The 22841-nt window shown below is 46.9% G+C and overlaps 6 protein-coding genes across 6 annotated transcripts; 3 read left to right on the plus strand and 3 right to left on the minus strand.

The window, feature by feature from the left end:
* Window positions 1-2007: 2007 nt before the first annotated feature.
* Window positions 2008-2401, plus strand: GGS22DRAFT_184747 (uncharacterized protein; the record flags this gene model as incomplete). Its single annotated transcript, XM_047964217.1, has 2 exons — window positions 2008-2063; window positions 2116-2401. The coding sequence occupies 2 exons, from the start codon at window positions 2008-2010 to the stop codon at window positions 2399-2401; spliced, it is 342 nt and encodes a 113-aa protein (XP_047823004.1).
* A 1388-nt stretch (window positions 2402-3789) lies between these two features.
* Window positions 3790-6650, minus strand: GGS22DRAFT_153342 (amino acid permease-domain-containing protein). Its single transcript, XM_047959835.1, has 10 exons — window positions 6277-6650; window positions 5976-6214; window positions 5766-5919; window positions 5627-5708; window positions 5531-5557; window positions 5372-5432; window positions 4661-5318; window positions 4521-4609; window positions 4251-4467; window positions 3790-4193 (listed from the first exon to the last, which is right to left on the minus strand). Exons 1-10 carry the CDS (start codon window positions 6445-6447, stop codon window positions 3975-3977), a joined length of 1917 nt encoding a protein of 638 aa, XP_047823005.1. The 5' UTR covers window positions 6448-6650; the 3' UTR covers window positions 3790-3974.
* A 215-nt stretch (window positions 6651-6865) lies between these two features.
* GGS22DRAFT_153350 (uncharacterized protein) lies at window positions 6866-7670 on the plus strand. The gene is made up of 4 exons (XM_047959836.1): window positions 6866-7199; window positions 7261-7308; window positions 7370-7380; window positions 7433-7670. Exons 1-4 carry the CDS (start codon window positions 7098-7100, stop codon window positions 7452-7454), a joined length of 183 nt encoding a protein of 60 aa, XP_047823006.1. The 5' UTR covers window positions 6866-7097; the 3' UTR covers window positions 7455-7670.
* GGS22DRAFT_153353 (uncharacterized protein) lies at window positions 7664-9366 on the plus strand. Its single transcript, XM_047959837.1, has 5 exons — window positions 7664-7892; window positions 7955-8142; window positions 8201-8478; window positions 8552-8956; window positions 9021-9366. The coding sequence occupies exons 1-5, from the start codon at window positions 7678-7680 to the stop codon at window positions 9288-9290; spliced, it is 1356 nt and encodes a 451-aa protein (XP_047823007.1). The 5' UTR covers window positions 7664-7677; the 3' UTR covers window positions 9291-9366.
* GGS22DRAFT_184750 (kinase-like protein) lies at window positions 9367-12492 on the minus strand (the record flags this gene model as incomplete). Its single annotated transcript, XM_047964218.1, has 5 exons — window positions 9367-9843; window positions 9893-10151; window positions 10209-10423; window positions 10484-10751; window positions 10805-12492. 5 exons carry the CDS (start codon window positions 12490-12492, stop codon window positions 9367-9369), a joined length of 2907 nt encoding a protein of 968 aa, XP_047823008.1.
* Window positions 12493-13691: 1199 nt separating this feature from the next.
* On the minus strand, window positions 13692-22436 carry GGS22DRAFT_196826 (putative polyketide synthase; the record flags this gene model as incomplete). The annotated part of the gene is made up of 15 exons (XM_047965891.1): window positions 13692-14629; window positions 14695-15015; window positions 15123-16888; window positions 16951-17039; window positions 17106-17167; window positions 17239-17878; window positions 17912-18117; window positions 18151-18906; window positions 18955-20135; window positions 20194-20851; window positions 20916-21072; window positions 21133-21563; window positions 21623-21891; window positions 21985-22129; window positions 22185-22436. 15 exons carry the CDS (start codon window positions 22434-22436, stop codon window positions 13781-13783), a joined length of 7782 nt encoding a protein of 2593 aa, XP_047823009.1. The 3' UTR covers window positions 13692-13780.
* Between the last annotated feature and the right edge of the window lie 405 nt (window positions 22437-22841).

Consider the following 22841-nt stretch of genomic DNA (forward strand, 5'->3'; position numbering starts at 1 on the left):
TATTCATGGAGCTCGATATTACAGATCTTCAAGCGCCGCTCGGGATTCCTTGTAGGGTAATCTCGCTTGTCCAAGACTCCGGGACCGCCCATAAGTGGATTTATTATTATGTATTTTTTTCTTTTTCTTTCTTGGTTCTTTTCTTGGTTTGCTCAGTCTTTGCTTTGTAGAAAATTCTGGAGAAATAGAGAAGAAGACCAATCTTTGCCTGGAAGATAACGGAAGTTCTCTTATGCAGGATGCACGCCGCCTACTGTTACAGGCTAAGATCAGCCTCAATTGAGTTCTTCCATGCTAGCATGGCCTGGCAAAGGGCACTAGGAGACTTGGTACCTAGGCGTTCCTGGCAGATGGACAAAGCCAAGAAAAAGGCGAAGATTATCCACGGCTGGTAGCGAATCTCACATCCTCTAGCGTACCATCCCTATATTTACTCAGGGCCGAATCACGACTAAAAGCGTGATCTGATCGGCACTTGGTTTCCCCTTGTTTGCAGCTCATGGCCCTCCTCTGAAACTAGCCCGCCTTGCCCGCCTTACGGAATCCGGAAACTCGATTCACATGTTTTGTTTAGTATAGAATGGGGGTCGCGAATTGATGGCCGCCGCAGCGATGGTATTTCTTATTTCTTGCATAGTTCCCTGTAGTGGGTGAAAGGTGCGCCGATGACAATTCGAATTTTGAACTGCCATTTTAAGTAACGGATTTCTAATTGGTCGGCAATTCTGCACTACGAAAAGACGCGGACAGGACGGATTCCACTGATTGCCATCTATCCATCGCCTAGAAACATCGAAAGGAGCAAAACGAGCGCTGGCTTTTCTTATCTCCCCCCTGAGTGCTTGTTACCTTATAGAACGTCCTGGACCGAAGGCATAAAACTCTACGTTCTAGGCTAGAAGCCAAGTTGGCCAAGCTTTTAGAAAGCTTTTACAATTTTCCCGTGCATCTGATGCCATGTTTAAACCCGTAACCGGCAATTTAATAGATGGAGACTGTAGGGCCATCGACTTGATGCTGTAACATCCTCTACACGCCCCACTCGCTGTCGAACCCTCTCGATATTGGCTTCCAGTTTCGTTCTGGTCTAAGAGTATGCATGTCAACTCACCCCGGACAAGGGAGGGCGGGCGACTAGGATGAATAGCGGGCCAATGAACTCACCCCCATGTGTCCTCGCCAGGACCTGCAGCATGTGAATTCAACCGCGTACACCTCCGAAATAGTGACGACTCTGAGAGACGGTATAGGGGAATCTTTCCTTTATCTCGGTCTTTTCACTTCTAGATTCTACATTTATAAGATAGGGGCTTATCTCTAACTTACCTCTAAATCATCTCTAATGTCTATGTAAGTGAGTTAGGTAAGCGTTGGGTAGGAGAGCGACGCGTACGCTGTTATGCCGACCGATTATTAACCTCTTAGAAACTATACATGCTATCAAAGAATCTTCAAGCAGTGAAGTCTAAAGAAGAAAGAAGCGTGTGTACAAGGAAGATGAGTAGAGGCCCGCATGCCACGAAATGTCACGTCGCCGCAGTCGCTTAAATAGTAACCGAGAGAGTAGTGAGAGTAGTGCAGTGTAACGCTGTCTACTTCTTCCGCGCTGGGTCACAATCTCATGATTCGGGGCCTGTCCATAGCTGTATTAGGGTAATTCCCATGGGCCTGATAGGATGAATGTGTGTGGGTAGTTATTACTCACCGATACCCCTTGTCGCCATGATCTGAACCTTTAGGCATGCGGCTGCACGAGTAGCGCCGGGATGTCGATCGTCCAACGAGGATCGCCGTTGGCGTGCCTGTCACCCCTGAACTTGGTTTCCAGGTTGCCATGTCGAGATAGGAACCAGGACCCGGTGGGATTGGTCAGCGAAGCACTGTTGTCTAGGTTGGTCTCTTCGATAATGAATCAATATACGTGAACGTCGCTTGCTACTGGGTACTAGGTAGGTTAATGTTGAGAGTCAGGAACTTCCGTACTTCCTACCGAACACCGCAACTCATATGCCGATCCTCTCTTCCTTGCTGCCGCCGCCAGCTCAGAGCGCCCATATAAGGATGTCCGTCTTCTCCCCCCGAGCCGGAGATTCCTTTTAGTTTTTTCTTTTGCAGCGTCTTCCGCCAAACAGTCTTTCGCAGCATCCAACTCGCCGCCGACCAATCGTCGCCACAATCTTTCTCAGTCTCAGCCATGGCTCGTTTCTTCGCTGCTCTCCTGGCCGCCGCCGCCATGTTCCAGGTCGGCTCTGCTGCCCCTTACTCATTCCCCAACGGTACCGTCCCCGCTGCTCCTCCTGTACCTACCGCGTCGGGATCTCCTAACGGCACCGCCATCATCGCCAACGAGGTTCTCAAGCGCCGTCTGCGAGACTTCCCCATCGCTCTTCACCGGCCTTAAGTGGATACCTTGGTCAAGGGAACGTCACCAACTATGGTCTAGTGGAAGGTTGGCGACTCATCAAGGGGCGGGCTGGATGGGGAGTCTAGCGGGCGACGTCAAGCCGCTAGGCCGTTCACAGGAGCGGAGAAAAAGCATTGTGATGAAGGATAATGTATGGAGCACGACGCATTCCGAACCGATTCTGGCCCCATCCTGGCCGTCCCACCAAGAAGGAAGAGACCCCTATTTTGTGTTCATGCCGATAGACGATTTCACGACTACTGGGAAAGAGTTTTCGGATTCTCGGATATGCGGAAGCTGAAGGAAAAGGAAGAATGGCTCGCCTCGACTATGCTTAATGGCCGGCTTTCGATATTTTGTGTGTGCTAAACGATAGAACGAGCGAGTTGGATACCGGCGGAGTTGAGCGTGGATATCTTACTATTCCGAGATTTACTGTCTTTCATGTCCAAATACCGCAACCACTTCAATTCGTATATATAATATGATTCTGTCGCTCGTCGATCTCTTTATCAATGGTTACGCCTACCATCTATGATTTGTATCATGCTGATCCCTTCTCCACCGGTATCTATATGCTTACCGAATGGAGAAAGTCTTAGATTGGATACCACATTCAACAATGACCTACTCATAAGGGTAAGGCACTGATAGTAATACCATTGATGCAGCTATAGCATAACTACCTACCCACTTACCTAGGTATTCACCCCTACTAAGAATTGAGGCTAACGGCATACTAATCTGTTTATGTTCTCCAACTCTATATTGACATCATCTATCCACCTTAGTAGACGGTATAAAACACCAACCTTGGTTATGTATACCTCTTCTAGGGCTTCTTCTAACACGTTCTCTCTTAGTGAGAAATTCGATGGGTTCTTTAGTGTCAACGTCTCATATATTCAGGGGCCAAGAAATATTCGGGATTCCAGCTGCTTGTAATGGCTACCATTGATCGTAACATATCCACGAGGTGGTGGGTCCGGATTCGCGATTGATACCATGTTTGTTCTGTAGGTAAGTTCCGAGGTTGCCGGAATATTTCAGTGTATCTACTTGGATAGAACCTGACCATGGTCTTAGCGCATACCTATGTACCTAGTAGGTACCTATGCAGCCGGGTCGCATAAGTTGTCGGTAAAATACAGGTGCGGAGCTAAACTACCGCTCCCCACAATCATAATTCATACCTCCCTACCTATAGACCGAGATGAGTAGTAGGTATCACCTAGGTACCTAGGTAATTATAGACTCCCGGTTTATTTGAAGAAATAACATTGCGGTATATCATATCTACCTACCTAGTAGTATCTTAATGCTATAATTGGGTTAGTGCTTTTTTTCATCGTGCTTTCGTGCTTTGGAAATAGGGGGTGATGGATATGTTTATCTCCTCAATGTACCCTTTAGGAAAGGAGTAATAATTCTATTATCGTCTATATATTCTTAATTTTTCCATACGAACAACTACGAAGTGTATACAAAACAGCTTGATAACCACTCATGAGCTTCAGTTCAACTAGGAGGACATCTAAATTCCAGGATACTCCCCATTGCGATTCAATCGTCACGTTTCTCGAGGTGATTTAGCTAAAAGGGAGAGTGGCCACATAGATGAGCTCTTTTCGGTGTTAGACGTGGACTCGTTCGGGTATCCAGCGAAACTGAGCTGATGTAAGCCGCGAATAATCGATTCGACCGTGTCCGGGTTGGAGAGGTCGACAAGTGACCACCTCGCGCCCCGAAAAAATTTGAGTATTATCCAAAGTAGTATAAAGAGGAGCACCTGGTAGATATCAGGGATGCGACTTTGTTTTTTAGGTAGAGATGTCAGGGTACCTACAATAAGATATGAAGATAGGAATGGCTCAACATAAAACCCATTCCATAAAGAAGCACCGTTGACCACTAGTAGAAGGAACAAGCATGCGAATAGCCCGAAATAGGCTGTGAATGGTTGCCCATTACTTATGTAAGGATAATCATTGTTGTCCCCTTCATCAAACCGACGAACTCGCGGCACTCTCCGCTCCATGAGTTCAACCTTATGTCGATTGATACTATCTAAAATGAGTAACTTGTAGTTAATGTAGGCGTTTGAAAATTGTCTTACCAATTATAATATCGAATGAATGCCCAACACTCACAAGCCCAAACGACTAAAACGCCTACACTAGCCATATCGGCGAGAACATCGATAAACTAATTTCGCTCAGTACAAGCTCATAAGATGTTAAGGAAGGATGGCTGTACCGATTTTATTCCAGAAGTAGGACCTCCATTATGGCAATCTTTCGTCGCTACACGCTTCGTATTACCATTTGATTCTGTCGCGTCATTGGCAAGTTGTAGGAACGGTAACCATATGAAAGAAAGAGCAGAAACAGCCATTGCTCGGATTGGAACTCTGTAACTGTTGGTCCTTCCGAGCCAGGCGAGGACATTCAGATACCAAGGTTCGTCAGGACCACCCTCTATCTGGTTAATTAAACCGAATAACATCCTTGATGCAATGAAAAGGTTTGTGTTGGCGCATGATAAGGCGGTGAATACAAGGAAACCGTTGAATGCACTGGCTACCCCTGGGGCACGGGAAAGTTCTGCAGCGATGACAAAAGCTGAAGTAGTAACAGTCGAGGTTTGATCAACCCAGCCAACACGTGGTAGATCTGGGTTTGTGGAGACCACATGGAGTGAGAGTAATAAACCGCTTAACGTGTACGCAATGCAAGCGAATAAAGTGACCCACTTCACTGAAAAACGGATGGTATCCCCTATATTGCCTGTATCGTCGAGAGGCTCAGATGACTCGGTCGCCGTAGATTTCCTCTTCGGAGGTCGAGCCTCAAGGGCAATTGCTGCTGGAATCTCAACACCAACATATGAGAACGTTGCGATTGATAAACACATGCTGTGTAAACCGTCAGCCCACAGCTAGCAAGGAATGGATTAGGGCTCGCTGACAATAGGGCAGAAACCCAGTTTTTAGCTGCACATTGGTCAAACCTGGTAGGGGTTTTCCAATCTAAAGCGTCAGTATCCTACAGGATAGACTTGCTTGTTTACTTATCGGAAAAGAAACATATCAATACAAGGTAGGCACAAGAAAGGTATAAAACTTACTTTCGAGGGCATGTGTATCTCGAGCGGCTATACGTGATAATCAGGGCGGATTCAGAGACTAGCCACGGGGAGATTCATCTGGGTAGATAGGCTTACCAAACACTATCATCGAGATGATAATTATAAAAAGGCAACTTATCTTAACCACGCCAGTGGCCACCTCGAACCATCCGTATAGCTTCAGGACCAGTCAGCGATATTCTCATGTATATTTTATTAAGAAGAGCGACTTTACCTCTACCCCAAAAGAATTGATCAGGATGAGGATTAATGGTATGATCAAGTACAGCACCGTTCCATCGAATTCAGAATTAGCCGGGTTCATCCAGTAATGCACCTCAGATGCAGTAGCTGATATCAGATATGCATACGAGACTGAGTAGGTGAACCTAGGTATGTTATATCATCAGTAATAGTACCCTGTATTGAGCTCATCTTGACAGACCAATATGCTATGCCTACCACAATTCCTAGCTCGTCATCTACGTAATTACGGACGAAGACGGCCAGAGCCCCGGGAACCGGCCAAATGCAGAGCAGTTCGGCAATACATTGCATTACCACCCAAGCCAGTATGCCTAGAAGTAAGAATGATAGGATGACGGCCAATGATCCACCCACTTCTAATACCTGGCCGCCACGCCAGTAAAGCCCAGTTCCAAGGGTTGCGTTGATAGTAATCATCTACCGGTCGTCAGATTCTACTTACTGGGGTATGTAACAGATATTCAAAGGGATATACTGACGAATATATGAATAGAGCGTAACTTTCTATGTGCCATCCTCCTCTTCATTGTTTCTGGTTGAACTGCAGATATTTCATGATAGGTATGTCTGTGATTCCTATCAACATTGTCCACGCCTTGAAGATGGGTGGCACCTAGCAAACTAGGGTCTGAGCGCGAATCCAGATCCATAGGTACTAGGTACCTAGGTAGGTAGCCTAGATCGATTCTTGGATATCAGGTGGGTAGGTAAGAAGGAATTAATTCTCTCGGAAACCTAATAGGGGCTGTTGCGAATCGACGACCTTGACCTTTGTTGTTGGGTTACCTATGAAACTAGGATAAAACTGATGCAAGGAAGATAGGTAGGTAGGTATGTCAAGTAACGAATGATGCGAAGATTCTAGGTAAAAAGATATATCGGGTTTGTGTCTGCTATCATATCATTGGGGGCTGAATGATCGCCGCTGCGCCACGGGCTCCTGATAATATAAACAATAACCAATGGTTGGAGCATTTAACACTTATCTCGGTGAACCGGTACTATTCATTTGGTGCTACCTAGGCTGCTAGGTAGGTATGCACGAGGAAACAAGTTTCGAGATGTCTCATTGTCTCAGCCGCCTCATCCGGTCAGAATCTAGAGGTAGATGTTGCCTACCTGTCTCCTGTAGGTGCCTAACTAGCCACCTACTAAATGACAATAATACTTATTCCTGCCAATTCATCTCTGAAATCGCAGAACGCGTTTCTGAAGACCCATCATCATTTACCCTACCTACCTACCTAAATAATGAAATAGCTTCTCGTCGCTCTACACCTAGATCCTTATCAGTGATACAATGGCGGTGACACAAAACATCCATTCCCGGTACCTCAAAGAGAAAAGCTTGCAGGCACTACTTCAAAGGCTGTTTCCAGGGCAGGCTGATTTTAATATCCGAGTACGTAATGAATATAGAAGTGTGCCCATTGAGGTCAAGTTACCCAGACTAACTGCTATAGCTGAGAGATGATCAGTGGTGTTTTACTGTTCCTACCCAAGTTAGTGAGGTGAGTTCTGCTGACAATGCGCTTCTTTGGAATAACCTTAAGGCTGATACCGACTCGAAAGGATGAACTAGAGTAAGACATCCAATTCGCTACAATTCTTCACCAAGATGCCTAACGAAACCAGCGCGATCAGAGATAATGCCTAAGCTACACTGTAACCTTTGACCGACCGTGGCGCATATTACGAAGGCAGTGCAGCGGTATCTCCGAAGTAGATAAGCCGTGGCGGACTAGGTGGGGAGCTGAAAGGGGTTTCGTAGGGGGCTTATAGTGCCGCACATCTCTAATTGACACTTACTTAGGACCTACCTAGGTACATAGGAGCTGGGTAGTTAAATATAAAACATCTAATGTTCTATTGACTGATCTATGACCTACGAATCGGTTCTTCACACGAAAAGAATGACACAACTTACCAGTAGTAGATGTTTTGTTGACGAAGCTACTGGGCCCATTAAGCTCATAGACGTGTTGCTGCAGAATCAGAACAAGGGAGTACAGTCTCGGCGCCAATTATACACTGTACATGAAATTGAGGCACATCTACGCACTACCAAGCCAAGTCACTACTCACATCGTCACCTGTACGTGACTTAGGAGTCTTCTAGTTATGTGTAATCTTGGGGTTCTTTCTAACTTCTATTAGATCCATATGTCAAAAGACGTCATGGAGCCCTTTACAGACTACTAAGGAGTTGCTCGACCTGTTTGTGTCTACGCATAACATAAATAGCTCGTTCTGGGATCTTCCGTCATGCTTTTATTATCGGAACAAGGAGGTGGAAATTAACCATTGCCTCCCTGTCACCGTGATTAGGAATGGATCCTTAACTGGTAGGCATCAAGGTCTGAAACTTTTCGAAGAGAATTGCTTCGCTAATTAGACTTAAAGAGATTGGATATACGATCCGCTATCCTGAGTTGAAACCTAGTGGGGAACAGTGGGTTATTCGTCAAAGTGGTCTTTATTATCGACATGACGCGACTACCTCTCAAACAGTATCCGTATTGTTTAGTCCAACACCAAATTCTACAGCGCATCAGAAGATAGAAGATTACCTGCTTAGCACCGACTTCGATCCATGTCATATCCACGAAATCTTATTCGGGGCGTATTTCCCCGCATTCAGAAAATATATCGCTTCTCTAGAAGCGAAACTGTTACCTATAGTGAGTTTATCCTTGACATATTCTAAGGCTGTTATGCCTGGGGGATATAAGATAAGCTGATACCTGGATGTAGACAAGCTCTACGTTTTCTACCTTCATCGATGAACCTCTGCGCGTAGGATACGATAACCTAAGCGCTTTGGCAAGCCTTGATAGCCAGTTCGCCCAGGCGTCAACTTTCTTATCCCATGGAGAAGAAGTGTTGCGTGAGCTCTCGTCAATACTAGGCCATGAGAATCAGAACATTCGGACGGTAGGGGAGCTTGATAATCATCGTCGTCAAGTCGTAGCTCATAATCGCACTTCGACGCTCTTGCAAAAGCGAGCACATACTACCACACAGCTTTTGACAAACACTCTGTCTTGTCACGACCAACTTCTAGCCAAACAACAGAACGGCAATATGCTACGACTCAACAAATCAGCCGTGTTCCTAACAACATTGACACTTCTATATCTACCTGCTTCGTTCGTGGCCGTGAGTATGGAACATAACCCCCGCAATCAGATCTCGTGAATGTTACCAACTTACAAGCTTACAGACATTTTTCGGTATGAACTTCTTTAATTACGACGATCAAACAGGAAAACTTATTGGCACTCCGTCAATTTGGATATATGTTCTTTCCTCCGTTTTACTAACCATACTTACCTTTTCGATCTACTACTGGGTCATACACCATGACGGCCCGATAGTTAAGAGAATGTCACCAAAGATACCTAGAGGCAATGTCATAGATTTGGGGACACTGGCCCGGCGCACTTTGTCCATGAAGGGATCCACAGAGAAGTCCGAAGGCGTTCCGGCTTAAAAAAATAAAAAGCAGCTGGTACCTTGATAGGTAGATAGACTCGTTTTTATGTAAAAGTGCTGTTTCCTATCGATAATTACCTAGGGAGATTGATCCAATATATCGTGGTAAAAGTTTTAGCATAAGATGATATAATAATAGCCCCGCCCTCATTCGTTTCCCCAAGCTCCCCTGACCCTTGGATAGAGGGTATGTCTTCACTGTTGAGAAGCCTAGCAGAGAACTTGTCGCCATAATGGAGATATGTTAGTTCTTTGATCTCCCGGGGCTTCTCTATGCGACCCGAGCGAGAAATGGGCAGTTCTAACAATAGCATCATATGTTTTCCCGTTTTTCTGCCCAGAGCAAATAGTCTTGATCGTTGTTTATCCACGAATAGCTCGGCGATGGAATAGTTCTGAAGAATCGTGTTCGTATTGACGTTGTAATCATTCGTAATCTCGAAGCTTCGAATAAGTAGTTGGTTTCCATAGCGAACAATAATAAACGTCGGCTTGTCATCTAAATTTGCCAACGTCGTGAATAGGCGTCCTGAGTTGCCACTGTCGAAATTCTTCGCTGAATTAGTCAATGAAGTTTCAAGGTCCCTCTTAGAAACTTACTTCAGGCGTTTTGTTAAGGGGGTTTTCTAGTAGTAAAGTCACAACGGCTCCGGAGAATAATGTTAAACATGAAATCCGGACATTATGTTGTTTATCTATCTCTGGCTGAGCGACCACACAGAGATAGTCATCCGAGGGAAATAGCAAATGTGTCACGTTTCTTTCTGGAGCGTTGACGGAAAATTGATGCCAAAGGTTCTTGTGACCGACTTTATGTTGTAGTTCATCACTTGAGGTTGATGTCGTCTCAGAATTTGTCCTATATCAACGTAAGCGACCATTCGCTCATCAATTAAGTTACAGAGGATATTCGTACGCTTGGCTTCCACTTTGGAGGAGACTTGCGATGTCGGCATAGCAGACGTAAGACGTGTTTTCGTCCTGAGGAGTCACACAGGCGATTGTTTTGCCGCCTGGTGAGATGGCTATATGATAAACCCCACTTTCGCTCGATGTTGGAAGTACGATTTCGTATTCTCTGTCGAACCACAACCCCGACCTATCGTATCTGTCCAAATTGAATAGGTAAAACTGGCAATTCGTTAGACTTATGTTCTAGGGTAGGTATCAGAAGAGTAGAAACTGACGTACATGAGGTCGAGGCCCCGTTGTCGAAGCAATAAGGTATTTCTCAGTGAGTCTCACGTTTTTCCATTCACCAAAATCTCGAAGCTTATGCTCGGCAACCTTATTAATCTCCTTTCCATTATAGGGCAAGAATGATTGCGCGTTATATAGGTTGATCCATTCCCTCGACCAATAGGCTATAACGACGCCGCTATGTGAGATAGAGCACCCAACAAAAGCTCTTGCATCTGCGAGTGGCCAACTTCTAATTTGGGCCCCGTCTAATTCCCCCCTGATGAATCGTCAGCGATGAAGGAAATTTTCAAAAAGAAATCCTGGGCTCACCGATGAGAGAGTCTTTGTTTAAACGGCTTCATGAACTTGCTTATCATATATAGAGCTCCACGTTCCTCATCACTCTCCGCATCCATTTTTGGCTTCAGGTAAGCACCGGAGGCTTTGAGAAGCTTATCGCTGATCGATTTTGCGGAATCCCTTCGACTCGGGTCTAGTTGCAAGATGTCTTCTTCAATATGTTTCAATAAGTCCGCCACCACGTCTCCTTCAGCTGAACTTCTGAGCTTAGCTTGTTTGATAAGGCGCTTATGGCAGTCTTTGACAGCCGGGTTAACTTTGGCTTTTTTCCCGAAATTGTTATGATGGATGAAGAAAAAATCACCACTTCCCGCTCCTTGCTGCTTGGAGCGATCACAGCGATCATCCGAGTATCTGTCAATGCCACCTTGCCCCTCATCAAGATATGTGAGTATGACACTCACAACACACCCTAATGACCAGACATCGCTTTTCTCATTCATTTTCCGCAATGAAACACTCGACTCTGGCGCAAGGAAGGTGCCCTCAGCTCGTTGATTCTCCGTCCCTGACACGATTGTTTCTTCCCTCTTCTGAAAGGCGATACTGATATCCCTGTAATCGGCATTGGTGTTATGACGCAGAAACTTAACGCGCGACATGCCGAAGTCGCTGATCTTCCATATGAGCTTATCAGGCTCCCTCTCGTGACGAAAAACCAGAATGTTCGCCGGCTTTAGATCCATATGGTAACAGATCATCCGGTTGTGGTTTTCATCCTTAATTTCTGAATGAAGGAACTCTAAACCATCTGCAAGTCCCGACGCGCATTGGAGAAATTCAGCTTTTTTCAAATCATGGGTGGGCGGCAAATTCATCTTCATCCATTTCCCAAGGTCGCACTCTGCCAGAGGCATGAATAAGCTGAAGGTGTTCCCACCACGTTGAAGACTACCCAATGTCTCGAGGATATTGTCGCATTTCCGAGTCGTGTATAAGATCCGTTTCATATTGTCGTACTCTTTCTGAAACCCATCACTTTTCTTGAAGTCTTTTCGGGCTATCAAGATAGGCTTCGTATTTGCCATCGAAGAATGGTTATCTCTCAAATGTCCCGCAGCGACTTTAACGCTGTATACTTGGCCATAAGCCCCTTCTCCAAGTAGCTTATCCTTAGATAAGTAGGGGAGCCTTTGCCTCCCGCCTTCAGGTACTTGAACATCCTCACCTTGTAAGAGAACGATGGGACAAAAACAGGGTTGGGTGTCGATGAAACTGTTGGTATCAGGATCGCTGTCAATACCGAATACTTGCTGAAGCTGTAAGCGGTTTGCTGGTAGTTCGTCGAGTCTGCGCCCCCCATCGCAATACTTTGGCCAAGCGGAAGGGGGGCAAAGAAGAAGAGTAGTGATAAAATGCCTGGCCGCTTCTATGCTACAGCGCGCATAAATTAAAGTAGCTAGAAAATCATGGAGGCATCGTTCTTCAGTCCGAGAGACAAGTGTCTCTGCAGTTATACCAATGCCGAAGTACTCTTCTGTGGATATGTGCTGAGGCACAACGCTAAGGTACAAGTGATTTAAGATGGTTGGGTGGAGTACTTCGCAGGCGGTTCCAACCTTCGCAAAGCGCAGCTCGGTAATTTCGCGTCTCTCAAGCTTCGCATAGATCTGCTTGTGTAACTCCTTGAGAATATCCTCGTATGACGAAAATGCCATCCAGTCGAAGTGCCGGAGCTGAGATGGATATTTGTCGGATTTTTAGTATTATTTGGCATAATGGTACGATATGTTGGCTTCGTGAGAAATAGATAGAGTTGGAGCATTGGATTGCGTTGCTCTCCGGCAACGACGCGACGCAGGCAACTAGTAGAGATAAGCGCCTCTGCCTCTGCGGCTGACTGTCCACCCTGACTCTAAATTAGAAGCGTAGGAAGGATCGGAATCGAAATCCGATTCCGTAAAGGGTTAGAAAGGCAACCGATGCTGATAGCTGTGTACCTGGGTACCTGATCTGTACGTCCTTTCTCAAGTTACACTGCGAAGCCATAGAAAAGTAAATCACACAGATTGAAGTCATTATGAATTCTTCGAATTTATCGATGTATTGTTGTAATTAGCATTATCTATTTGATGACACCATACTCCGAAAATACGTTAGAAGTCTAAAAAGCGATCCGACGTACCTAGCACCTTCCTACGAAATGTAATACAAGACCTGGAACCGGAAGCTAGCCAAGTGGAGTCACTTGAGTGTCGTCTTTAGGTTCCGGGTAGTGGGTTCCCTCTTCGGCGGCGGAGTGGATCGCACATGCAGTCCGGTATGCGGGATAAGATACATCTGGGTTGGTGTTAATGTCGCTGAAAATGCCTAGTTGCGTATTAACTGACGTGTTCACTATTGTGGCTTGTTCCTTCCATCCCTTAGCAAGTTTTTTAAACTCGAACTCTTCAATACGAGATTGAGTAGAGTGATACAGCGTGCGGCAGTAAATTTTACTAGTATCACTCTGCCTTGTTACACACTCATAGTTGAGAGAGAGGCGTGTCTGCGTGTCAGCCTACTGCGGGGCGATTCCCTTGCTTGCCGCCCGCGCATACTTCAGAAAGACGATCGAGCCTGTTCGTGAATGCCTTGGGGTTTTTATCTGCAACCGGACTATTGGGTACCTACCTACTTTTCTTGATAAGCATATAGATCGCATTGCAATACTAGATTCCATTGACAAACCATAGTCTTTAGGTCAAGGTAGGTATAAGGATTCGTTAAATGAAGAAGACCGTTTGGACACTTGGACCTTCTAGTGATGGGAATTGCGTTTGAATTGTCGCTAGAAGTAGGGGGTTCCCCACTAATGTGTACCTATTGTACTGGCCAAAGCGTTTGGGGTTTACTTGTGAGGTAAGTGCGTTGCACACTGTGAGAGATATTTCAATTGGACTTGTGGTCCAAATTCCACTTCTAGAATACAACATTTCATCGTTTTCTGCTATTCGACTGATGTGATTATTCCCAACTCCGCATCTTCTCTGCCACCGATTGCCCGAGCTCCATTGCCGACGAACCGCTCAATATCTGAAATACCGACACATCCACCTTAGCAGTTTTCATGAACCAGTTGCGCAGCTCCACCGCAATGAGGGAATCCACTCCATATGTGTGTAAAGGCTGCATTTTGTCCAACATGCCCGGCTCGGTTGATAGGATCCGTCCAAGCTTAGCTATGAATCCCCGAGCCACCGCCTCAACCGCTTCGGCTAGGGATGTCGCCTGCATGACCTGCGTGACTAGATCTGGACCGCCATCGCCCGGCTTACTGTCGCCCTGCTGCGCATTGACCGATACTGGTAGTTGGTGAAGATTAGCGAACATTGGGTCCTTCATCCAGTCAGCCCACTCTATACCACGGGCAACCACCTCGGCAGGAATCTCGAGTCCTATGACCACTTGCGAGCGCTGCTCCCCATTAACGATAACATTGTCTCTGTTGCAATACTGGTCTAGCAACGCATACACCTCAGGGCGGTACATTAGCATCAATTGCTTGATGTTGACATACTGCTTTAACCATTCCTTATTCTCTGAAGCCCACCCGTCATCGACGAGCGTGCTCAGGTCCAATGATATCGCTGCCTCGCCCCGTGCAAGTCGGAACTTGGCGAGTTCATCCTGGAACACGTTACCAGCTGCGTAATTAGACTGCCCTGTTGCGCCGATGATGCCAGCCACTGACGAGAACATAATGAAGAAGTCAAGGTTCCTCGGCAATTGCTGGTGCAAATTCCACGTCCCTGGCACTTTAGGTTGGAGCGACGCATGCCATTGACTATGGCTCATTCTCTCGAACAACGAATCCTATAGTGCAGCTTAGTATACGAGTTCCTCTTCTTTGTTTTCTCTAATTCTTGCATGGGTCTTACCTGGACATCCATCGCAGCTTGGATGCAGCCTTTAATTGGGGGCATATTTGATTTGCAATGCTCTAGTACTGCTCGTAGGGAAGAGGCATCGGCGATATTGCAAGGAGAGCAGCACACATTTACGCCCTTGCTTCGCAGATCGTCCACTAACGATATTGCCGTATCGGCCTGCGCTCCGGATCGAGAAAGTATAACTAAGTTCTTGGCCCCTTTCGAAGCCATCCACCTCGCGATGCTTCGGCCCTGACCTCCGAGGCCACCAGCAATAACGAACGTTTCATCTGGACTGAAAGTCCAATCGGGCCGCGGGTTAATGAAAGCCTATTTAATATCTGTCAGATAATTATGATAGTATGACTGCGATAATCCAAACGATCATGATTGAGAAGAGAGTGGGGGATTGAGTGCTCGCTACTAGGTATACTTACCGGCACAATTTCATCTGGGTCGACCTCAATCGCTACCTTTCCGGCGTTCGATCCGCTTTGGAGGTACCTGAAAGCCAATTCGACCTCGGAGATGCGGAATGTTTTTAGCGGGAAGGGTAGATGAATTGCCTTCTCTCTAACAAGGTCTACGATGGCGTTCATCGTCCGCTCGATTAGCTCGGGTTTCTGCTGGCCTAGCGTACCAACATCTACGGCGCTGAACGACACATTATTCGCGAATTGGAACATGGGTAACTTGTTGTGCGAAAATATGTCCCATTTCCCGATCTCGATGAATCGGCCGTGTGCGGCAACGCACTCCCACGAAGCGATCAGAGCGTCGCCAGCTAGAGAGTTGAGGACCACATCGACACCTATACCATTAGTGAGGCGCTTAATTCCGTCGGCGAAGGAGAGATCCCGACTGTTAAGGATATTTTGCGGCGGGATATCGTAAAGCTCGACCAACAAGTCCTTTTTACTTGTTGATCCAACCGTGGTGAATATTTTCGCACCGCAGCTTTTGGCTATTTGGATGGCTGCCTGACCCGTACCTCCTGCGCCCGAGTGTATCAAAACCGACTCTCCAGGCATAAGCCGCGCCATGGTAATTAGAGAATGGTACGCCGTAACGAAGTTGGTTGGCAACACGCTGGCATCAACGTACGACATATCGTCCGGGATTTTAGCAGCTAGTTTCTCCGAGCTTCTCACCCGTCCTTGGAACGAATCTCGGCCAAATAGGAATACGCGATCGTGGACCTTGAGCTGGCATCCTGGACCTACATCGACAATAATTCCCGCACATTCGCCGCCGATTGAACTCTCAAAAACGCGACCAAGTGCCACTAGACAGTCTTTGAAATTTACGCCGACTGCTTTCACCTCAACTTCGATCTCCCCCGGTCCGAGCGGCGCTCGTGGTGGGGTCTCTTCGAAGTAAAGAGTCTCCAGTAATCCGGCCTGGCGCACCTTAAGTTTGAGGTTCCGCTCTCTGAATCGTATCGGCCGCTCGATGAAATCTGATGTGAATTCGAAAATCTTCCGGTTTAACTCATCATACTCGTAGACCCGAGGAATTTGCAATCTTTGACCGACCTGGGCCAGCTCCGGCTCATAAGTATCGGATTGTATAGACTCGAACCATCCTTCCAAGGACCTATCCAGGCTTTCTGCTAGGTTGACTAGACAAGAAGTATCGAAAGTGACTACAGTTAGAATAAGACCCACCCGCTCTTCTCGTAGGGCTCGGGCAAATCCCTGTACAAGGCTTGCCCTCAAGGTTTCTTCTGCGCTCGATATATCTGCAAGCCACATAACTGCGTTGGCGCGGCATAGAGTTGAGTGTAGCCACTCGTACTGTTGGGAGTCCATGTGTTCCAGTGAAAGCTTATCGCCCTCTTGAATGACCAGGATAAGGTCATCCTCAATCCCATCCTGTGTGGCAAGTTTGCAGAAGCTGTCTTCGTGTAAATCAAGGACACCGAGTTCCTTGAGTCGCGAAGCTGCCAAATCTGATAGGCCGGAGCGGGATGGCTCAGACCAGTCTGTAACTATTCTCACGGTTTTATTATGGATAGAAGTGCCATTCTCCGGTAACTCTGGATCCTTCGCCTTGGATGACACGATCAAGGTCGTGAAGTGGTTCTCCTCCAGCTCAAAGTCGTCAGAGGTCCAATCTATTCCGGTAAATCCAGTGTCTCTGAGCTCTCGCTTCCATTGGGTAAGACTACTTATAGGTCCTTTCTGTCTCCAAGGTTCCGTGCCTATGTCAAACGTCAGTCAACTACTTGAGCCTCAAAAGTACGAAAACAATGGAATGTCATACTCCGCCACCACCCAGGGAGATATCCAAAAATCGAATGGGCAATTATGGACATTGGATCCGTAATCTCGATTATGATCAGTTTCCCGTCCCTACACATTAATAATATAATTAGAGCTGGTACTAGTGGCAGGTGATATGCGATATGATGCGCTTACTCTCGCAGTAACTTTCGAATATTTTCCAATGTGTTTTTGAGCGACGCCGTAGCGTGAAGGACCTTGAAATCGACGAGTTAGCGGATTTTTACCCGTAGTTTTCTCCGGCAACATATCATCGGCCTGGACTTACGTTCGAAGCTATTACTACATCGTAAGAACCTTCTTCGTAACCCTGGCTGCTTGTGTCCTTCTCGGCATCAAACACTCGGAATTTCATCTTTGGTAGCCCTACGAAGTCATCTGAAGCCTTTTCTAAGAATGATGGCGAGATATCGGTAAAGTCGTACTGCGAAAACCGACAGAAGACTCCATGAGACGATTCCCGAGTCAATGTTTCTAAGACATACTTGGTTGTGGCTCCGGTACCCGCGCCGACCTCTAACATCTTCATGGCCGGGTTCTTGTGTGCTAGCGCGTCTAAATATCTCTGGACAGGCTTAAAGAATTTCGCATCTCGCTGGAAGAGCTCGTAATAATCTTTCAGCATGTCATCCTGAGCGAGTATTTCCAATGGGTCCGCATCGCCACGTAATATGTCCGCAACATGTTTGCCAAATTGGACGTAGATCTGACCAAGTCTACCCGTGGCTTCGAGATCATCACACAACTTCTGATAGGCCGCGTCACGAGTAAACTTCATCCAGTCCTGGGGGAGCCCCGCCGGCAGCCGTTCTTCAGCTACATCAAGTTGCATACACAACCATTCGTACTGTCTCTGTATATGGGCTGGTTCCACGGGGAGCTCGTCCGGCGAAACTGTTCTCACTGCTCTATAAATCGAAGCTAAGATATATAACTTCAACGTACGAAGAAAATCGGTTGGGTCGGGATTTGTGGATGGAAGCTCATGGGCATATGCTGCTATTTGCCTGTTATCAAGCAAGGAAAGGTCTGGCATCCAATGAAGATCGTAACAGAGCCTCCTCACGTTCGATGCTGCCGTCGCCGAAGTTTCAATTTGCGCTTCGTCCGAAACGATGCGACATTCTATTCCTTCTGCGTGTATCAGCTGTGATGTAGCATGATCGTCGATGACACGCACGGACGATATGGTTGATCGAGAACCTCTGACCTCAGTCGATGAATACGCTTTGAGGGTTTCCCCTTCCGATGCTCCGCAAAGACCTGAACTTTCAATCTTCATCCTGGAAACATAGGAAGGAACCCATGTTGAGTTGGAGTTATCACTTCGTCCAAGTGCTAACGCAGAAGTCATCTGAAATAAGGCATCAAGAGTGGAAGGGTGAATGACCAAGGGACCTCCTGCTAGCAACATCTCTGGGGTGTATACTGAGATGTTTCCGGCTGCGAGGCCCTCATCATTACCCCATATACTGTCAACGCGCTGGAATGCCGGGCCGTAATAAGCCCCGCGGTCGCTTAGCTTTGTATAGAATTCTGTGGCCTGCATGTTGATTGAACGCGAAGCATCGACCGACGATATCAGACTCTCGACGTATCTTGTTTGATTATCGTCTTCTCCTTCCAGATCTTGCTCAATCTGATTTTTGAGGATGGCTTTTATCGAGCCTCGGCAAATTTCAGTGAAGCTGTCGTTGTATACCTTGAAAAGTGAGAATGTCGCCCAAGAACCTCCCTTGGCAGCTGTGTCTTGGGATGGCTTGAGACAGAACTGGACATCTACGCCAGCTTCGTCCGACGGGATTGACAACGCGGAGATGAAGGCAGTGTCCCTGATTTCGTACGCAACGATTTCGCCCCCGGTAGTAATCCGAGTAACGGCTTCAATCGCCATAACGAGCATGCCAGCCCCTGGAAATAGGGTGTCCCCATTAATCTATCTTGTTAGCATCTGTATCAAAGATTGGGGATGAGGATGATTTACCTTATGGTCTTCTAACCACCCAATTGAGGAAATCTTCAAGTTATTACGCCAGCGTGGCTCTAGAGGGTTCCAGTCAGGTACTGGCGCCCCCAAAAACTCGGTATATGGGTAGGGTGGAAATCGCATGTGCTTGCTAACGGGAGGTTCACTCCAATATGATTTTGAATGGTCGAAGGGGTATTTTGGTAGAGTCGGAAGCGATATTCGCGGAATCTGAGACTCTTCGTGAAGACTATTGATCTTATCTAGGTCGACGTCAAACCCGTGGCAGTGCAGGTTTCCTACGGCATTTAGCAAAGATATCATAGACGACTTGCCGCGCACCATGGAGGCGATGTACGACAATTCAATTCCTGGTATCCCGCAATTAGCGATCGTTTCTCGAATTGGTCCCCGCAATGCTGAATGTGGACCAATCTCGATGAGGTCGGAGATTGGGAGAACGTCACGATGGCTCATATCAAGTTTGTTTCTGGTTTTCGTAACTGAGTTGCGGCATATAACGGTAATCGCATCCGAAAATCGTACTTTAGAAACCAGATTTCTCACCCAATAATCGCTGTTTTGAAGTTCGGATTTGGAGATTTTGTCACCGGTTACTGATGATACCATGCTAGTATAGCAGGGTGAATCTCCAGAGTCGAGCGTGCCGATTAACGATCGGTATGACTGCGCGATATGGTGCATATGGGGGCTATGATAAGCGACGGGAATTTTGAGCTTCCTACTGAATATATCCTCCCGCTCCAATCGAGCTTGAAGAGATTGAATAAGATCTGCGTCACCCGAAAGCGTGACATTCTGTGGGCTGTTCACGCAAGCCACAACCAAGGTGCCGCGATCTGAAATACACACTGTCTCTTTTATATATGAGGAAAGTGAAGTTTCAGATGCACCAACGGCCATCATGGAACCACGGGGCAGAAAATCCGAAGATGCCGCCATATCGCTCGAGAGGAGTCCACGATAATACGCTAGCTTCCAGGCTGACTGCCGACTGATGGCGCCAATTGCGTACGCGGCGGCAATCTCCCCACTGGAGTGGCCTACTACGACAGAGGGATTGATACGAAAGACCCTCAAGAGATTAACAAGCGCAACCTGGATAATAGTACAGAGTGGTTGCGCGAATTGAGGCTCGTCAATCCTCGCCCGGTTTATGTCGTCGCCAAAGAGCACACCTAAACATCATATTAGAATGGGCTTCAAATGTACACGAGTGCTGAATATTTCACTTACTACTGACATCCCATTTACATCCCAGACTTTTCAGATATATTCCGGCTTCCAAAATATTTTCCTGGAAGGTCGGGAACATGATGAGCTCCTTGCCCATCCCGGCCCACTGCGCGCCCTGTCCCGTAAAAACAAACCCCAGATGGGGATTTCGTTTTGTTTTTGTAGGCGGTTCGGAATCAAGCAGCTTCTGGGCAAGGCTGGACACAGAATCTGCCACAGCAGCGATCCTCCAGTTATGAAGGCTTCGCTTACGGAAGAGTGTATGCGCCAGATCATCGAGATACTGGTCGGCCACTACACTCTCCTGTGAACCTAATTGCGTTAGGTATTCTTGCCAGAGCGTTCTCATTTGAGATATGGAGTTCTCGTTGTTCGCTGACCACACGAAAAGCCTTGGTCTCGTAGGCGCTGGTATGACAGCAGTGTTATCCTCAGCTGAACCGTTCATTGAACCCCATTCCAAATTAGCGCCGTCTTCTAATGACAAAAGACGCCGAGGTACAGGTTCAGTGCGATGTTTCCCGCTCCGCTTGTGCTCTTGGAGGTAATGGAAGGCATCATCAAGAATTACGTGGGCATTAGTTCCCCCAAAGCCAAAGGAGTTAACCGATGCTCGTCGCAACCCACCACATGGCCAGGCTTGAGCAGTTTGAGGGAACTAAATTGAGATTATGTTAGATAAAAACGACTAACACTACCTGGGATCTTCAGATAAAGCTTACCTTCAGTTTCAGGAATTCACTGTCGATCGAGCTATTCAAGTCCTGGAGGCCTGCGATCGGAGGAATGATTCCTGCTTCCAAAACCAAGATGGTTTTGATTATTCCCGCAATCCCTGAGGCACCTTCGAGATGTCCAATATTTGCCTTTATGGCCCCCCTATTTGCCTTGTTAGGAATCAACGGCTCAGCTAAAGGAAAACTGATAATCTTTTCTTACATAATGAGGGGATCGGCGGCCTTTCGGCTAGGACCAAAAGCACTTCCAACTGCCATTGCTTCAATAGGGTCGCCGACGACCGTCCCTGTACCGTGTGCCTCGAGGTAACGCGTACGGGAGATATCAAGACGTGCATGCCGATACGTATCCTTAATGAGCTGCAATTGTGCGTTTTCGTCTGGTTGTGCCAGGCTTGTACGCCCATTTTGGTTGGTTTCAGTCGCCCTAACTACGGCACGGATAGTATCACCGTCCCGGATAGCATCATCCAGAGGCTTGAGTATAACGACTCCGAAACCCTCTCCGCGACCGTAGCCGTTACCTTTGCTATCAAACGAGCGGCAAAGCCCATCTGGCCCTAGCAAGCCAAGGTTCGACAAGCTAAGGAAATAATCCGGCGTAAGCAGCATGCTACAGCCAGCAACGATCCCCTTCACAGTAACATATCGTTAATAGAGATTCTGCTTAACAGTTGGAAGTAAAGACTTACCATGCTAGATTCACCTTGCTTGATGGAGCGGCAGGCTAGGTCAAAGGCGACCAGACTACTCGAGCACGCTGTATCGAGTGTAACACTAGGGCCGGTAAGGTTGAAGAATGTACTGATCCTATTGGATAGCATGCTGAGCGCCATCCCCGTCGATGCATACTTAGGACCACGTTGAGGATCTTTCCCCGTGGCTAACAAGTAGTCCATACCAAAGGCTCCGACGTGCACAGAAGCCCTAGAACCGCTGACTCTCTCCATAGGCATTCCCGCTGCAAACCCTGTCAATAATACGTAATAAAGGTATATGGAAGGAGGTGCAGGGCTGTAGAGGCTCTTGGCGCCGTCTAGGTCGGCTTACTCACCACTTTCAAGCGCCTTATAAGTAGTCTCAAGGAGTATGCGCTGCTGAGGATCTGCTGCCGATGCTTCTTCTGCAGTCATACCAAAGAAATTGGCATCGAAAGCACCAAGGTCTCTTTTCAAGAACGCAGCCCGCCGGGGGTAAACCTGAGCAAGGGTTAGACTCAATCCAAAGGTAATATCAATACATGTTCTCGCTCACAGTTCCTTTTTCAGATTCATCGATGCCACGATAGTTCCGAGCTGAAAGTCTTTCTGCGGGGAACTCGGAGGCGGTTGTTCGCCCAGATAACATAATGTCCCAGAGGGCATCATCAGTGTCTGCCTCAGGGAACTCGAAAGAATACCCGACGATAGCAATATCAGGTGATTTGCTGTTATCATGGCCATTCGCCGTGGGAGGCGAAGAATCTCGCCCTGATTGTGATAAACCCAGATCAAGATACGGTGCCATATTGAAGGAGATAACTTGGATCAGCAGTATTGTCTAGTATGATACCTAGTATGTCGTTTACTCATCCAAAGTGGGAGCAATGAGAGTTGACTTTTATACTAGAAGCTACTTTGGATTCCGACCTTAGTTGATGGCGTTTAGATTTCAAGGTGTGATGAATGTCACTATATGCTCTACTGAGCCTTCCTGTGATGTAATGTGTGAACCCAGGAAACCCCTTTTTTGTGTCACTCACATCATCTTTCCTAGGTAGTAGGTAGGTATGAAACAGCATTATGTAACAAGGCAGCGAGGCGTTTAGATGAAGCGCAACATTCATCCTATTCTAAACTTAATATGAATATTCAACCTAACAACATTATCATTCTACTGGTTTGATAAGCATGAGAGCAACATATGAAAAAG

The sequence above is a fragment of the Annulohypoxylon maeteangense genome (genome assembly GCF_022496945.1).
Source record: "Annulohypoxylon maeteangense strain CBS 123835 unplaced genomic scaffold GGS22scaffold_2, whole genome shotgun sequence".
Lineage (NCBI taxonomy): Eukaryota > Fungi > Ascomycota > Sordariomycetes > Xylariales > Hypoxylaceae > Annulohypoxylon > Annulohypoxylon maeteangense.

Coding starts and splice junctions, on each gene's coding strand:
- GGS22DRAFT_153350 (XM_047959836.1), top strand. CDS start 7,098: ATGGCGGTGACACAAAACATCCATTCCCGGTACCTCAAAGAGAAAAGC. Junction 7,200..7,260: donor AGGCTGATTTTAATATCCGA/GTACGTAATGAA, acceptor TAACTGCTATAG/CTGAGAGATGATCAGTGGTG.
- GGS22DRAFT_153353 (XM_047959837.1), top strand. CDS start 7,678: ATGACCTACGAATCGGTTCTTCACACGAAAAGAATGACACAACTTACC. Junction 7,893..7,954: donor CACTACTCACATCGTCACCT/GTACGTGACTTA, acceptor AACTTCTATTAG/ATCCATATGTCAAAAGACGT. Junction 8,143..8,200: donor TAGGAATGGATCCTTAACTG/GTAGGCATCAAG, acceptor TTAGACTTAAAG/AGATTGGATATACGATCCGC.
- GGS22DRAFT_153342 (XM_047959835.1), bottom strand. CDS start 6,447: ATGGATCTGGATTCGCGCTCAGACCCTAGTTTGCTAGGTGCCACCCAT. Junction 5,319..5,371: donor AACTGGGTTTCTGCCCTATT/GTCAGCGAGCCC, acceptor CGGTTTACACAG/CATGTGTTTATCAATCGCAA. Junction 4,610..4,660: donor CTACTTCTGGAATAAAATCG/GTACAGCCATCC, acceptor GAGCGAAATTAG/TTTATCGATGTTCTCGCCGA.